This window comes from Otolemur garnettii, unplaced genomic scaffold (genome assembly GCF_000181295.1).
Source record: "Otolemur garnettii isolate 467f Iridium unplaced genomic scaffold, OtoGar3 scaffold00064, whole genome shotgun sequence".
NCBI classification, from domain to species: domain Eukaryota; kingdom Metazoa; phylum Chordata; class Mammalia; order Primates; family Galagidae; genus Otolemur; species Otolemur garnettii.
In genome coordinates, this window is record NW_003852459.1 from 198,329 (window position 1) to 199,611 (window position 1,283).

Genomic DNA, 1,283 nt, shown 5'->3' on the forward strand with positions numbered 1-1,283 from the left:
GTTTATGGTTTAAAAATCATTTAAGCTTTTGGTGACTTTAAGAGACTTAGTTGGGACGTATTCCAGATATATAGGCAATCAGATTCAATTAGGGTAAAGACAGTGAAGATAAAGAGTGGTAGATTGATAAAAAGAATTGTTTAGTAGAAAAAAAATCAGAACTTGGTGACAGAATTATTTCATTGCAGTTTTATATGTGTACAGTTTTGGTGCTCAGGAAAAATCCAAATGGAAGTGTCACAAAGGCAGACAGACATGTATTCAGAAATCAAAACAAACAAAAAGAAAAGAAAAGAAAAGAATACTGGGAATAAACGTGTTGATTGTTCATAGATATCATAGGCATGTAAATGGAAGTTGAAGTTTTACAAATATTAGAGAGCAAGGTTGTATGTCAAATGACTATTTCACTCATTCAACATATAATTGAACTCCTAAGAAAGTAATAATTTTAGGAAAGAAATTCAAATTGAAAATCTAGAAGCATGTTGGATTTGGTTTTACACATGTATAAAAGACCTGACAAATATGATTTTGTCAAATATGTAGTAAAATATACATGAGCATAGTGAGAAGAAACTTTTTTTTTTTGCTTAGGTAAGATATTTTAAAATTTTGTTTCAGATATTATAGCTGAGAGTAAATATTAATATAAATGATGTCTGCTTTTTTTCCTGATAGGACTAAAGAAAACTCACTTGAAACTTTAAGATACATGTAAATCTTACCCTTTCTCTGGGTGAACAGCTATAGATCTTGGTTGATCCAGGCCTTGGGACATAATGACATAACGGAAAGAACCATTGAGTCTCGCAACTTCGATTAGATTGAAACCATGATCTGTCCAATATATGTTACCTAGGAGAAATATAAGAGTATTCATAATACAATTGTGAGAAAAAAATTATTTATTGGTTATGGCTAAATGGTTATGGTTAATTTTCTGAGCATTCACATAACTACTAAGTCATTGTTTACTTCCTACATTTCTTTTTTAATGGGTATATTTCTTAAACAGAAAAGCTAAAAATAAACTATGCAAACATTTCCAATCCTAATCTCTGGTTTAAGCCATATAATGTTACATTTATGTGCTTACTAAATTGAAACTTTTCCTACCCAAAGAAGGGCTCTATTTTCACTTTCTACTCACTTCAGGCAAAAGGAAAAGTCTAACTCTTTTGTTTACCTACTTTACAAAGCTCTCAGGAGACTTGGGCAAAGTTAACAGTACATAATCTATTTCTACATAAAAATACTGATACAAAGGCTCAAAAGCATGT

General features: G+C 30.5%; 1 protein-coding gene across 1 annotated transcript in view; it reads right to left on the minus strand.

Annotated features, from left to right (window-relative positions):
* Window positions 1-1,283, minus strand: part of LOC100949794 (low-density lipoprotein receptor-related protein 1B-like) — a gene marked incomplete at its 3' end in the record, with an annotated part of 1,553,965 nt that overhangs the window by 148,119 nt on the left and 1,404,563 nt on the right. The window contains exon 34 of the mRNA XM_003793025.1: window positions 729-906. Coding sequence (XP_003793073.1) covers window positions 729-906 — 178 coding nt within the window. The remainder of the gene's footprint in view (window positions 1-728; window positions 907-1,283) is intronic.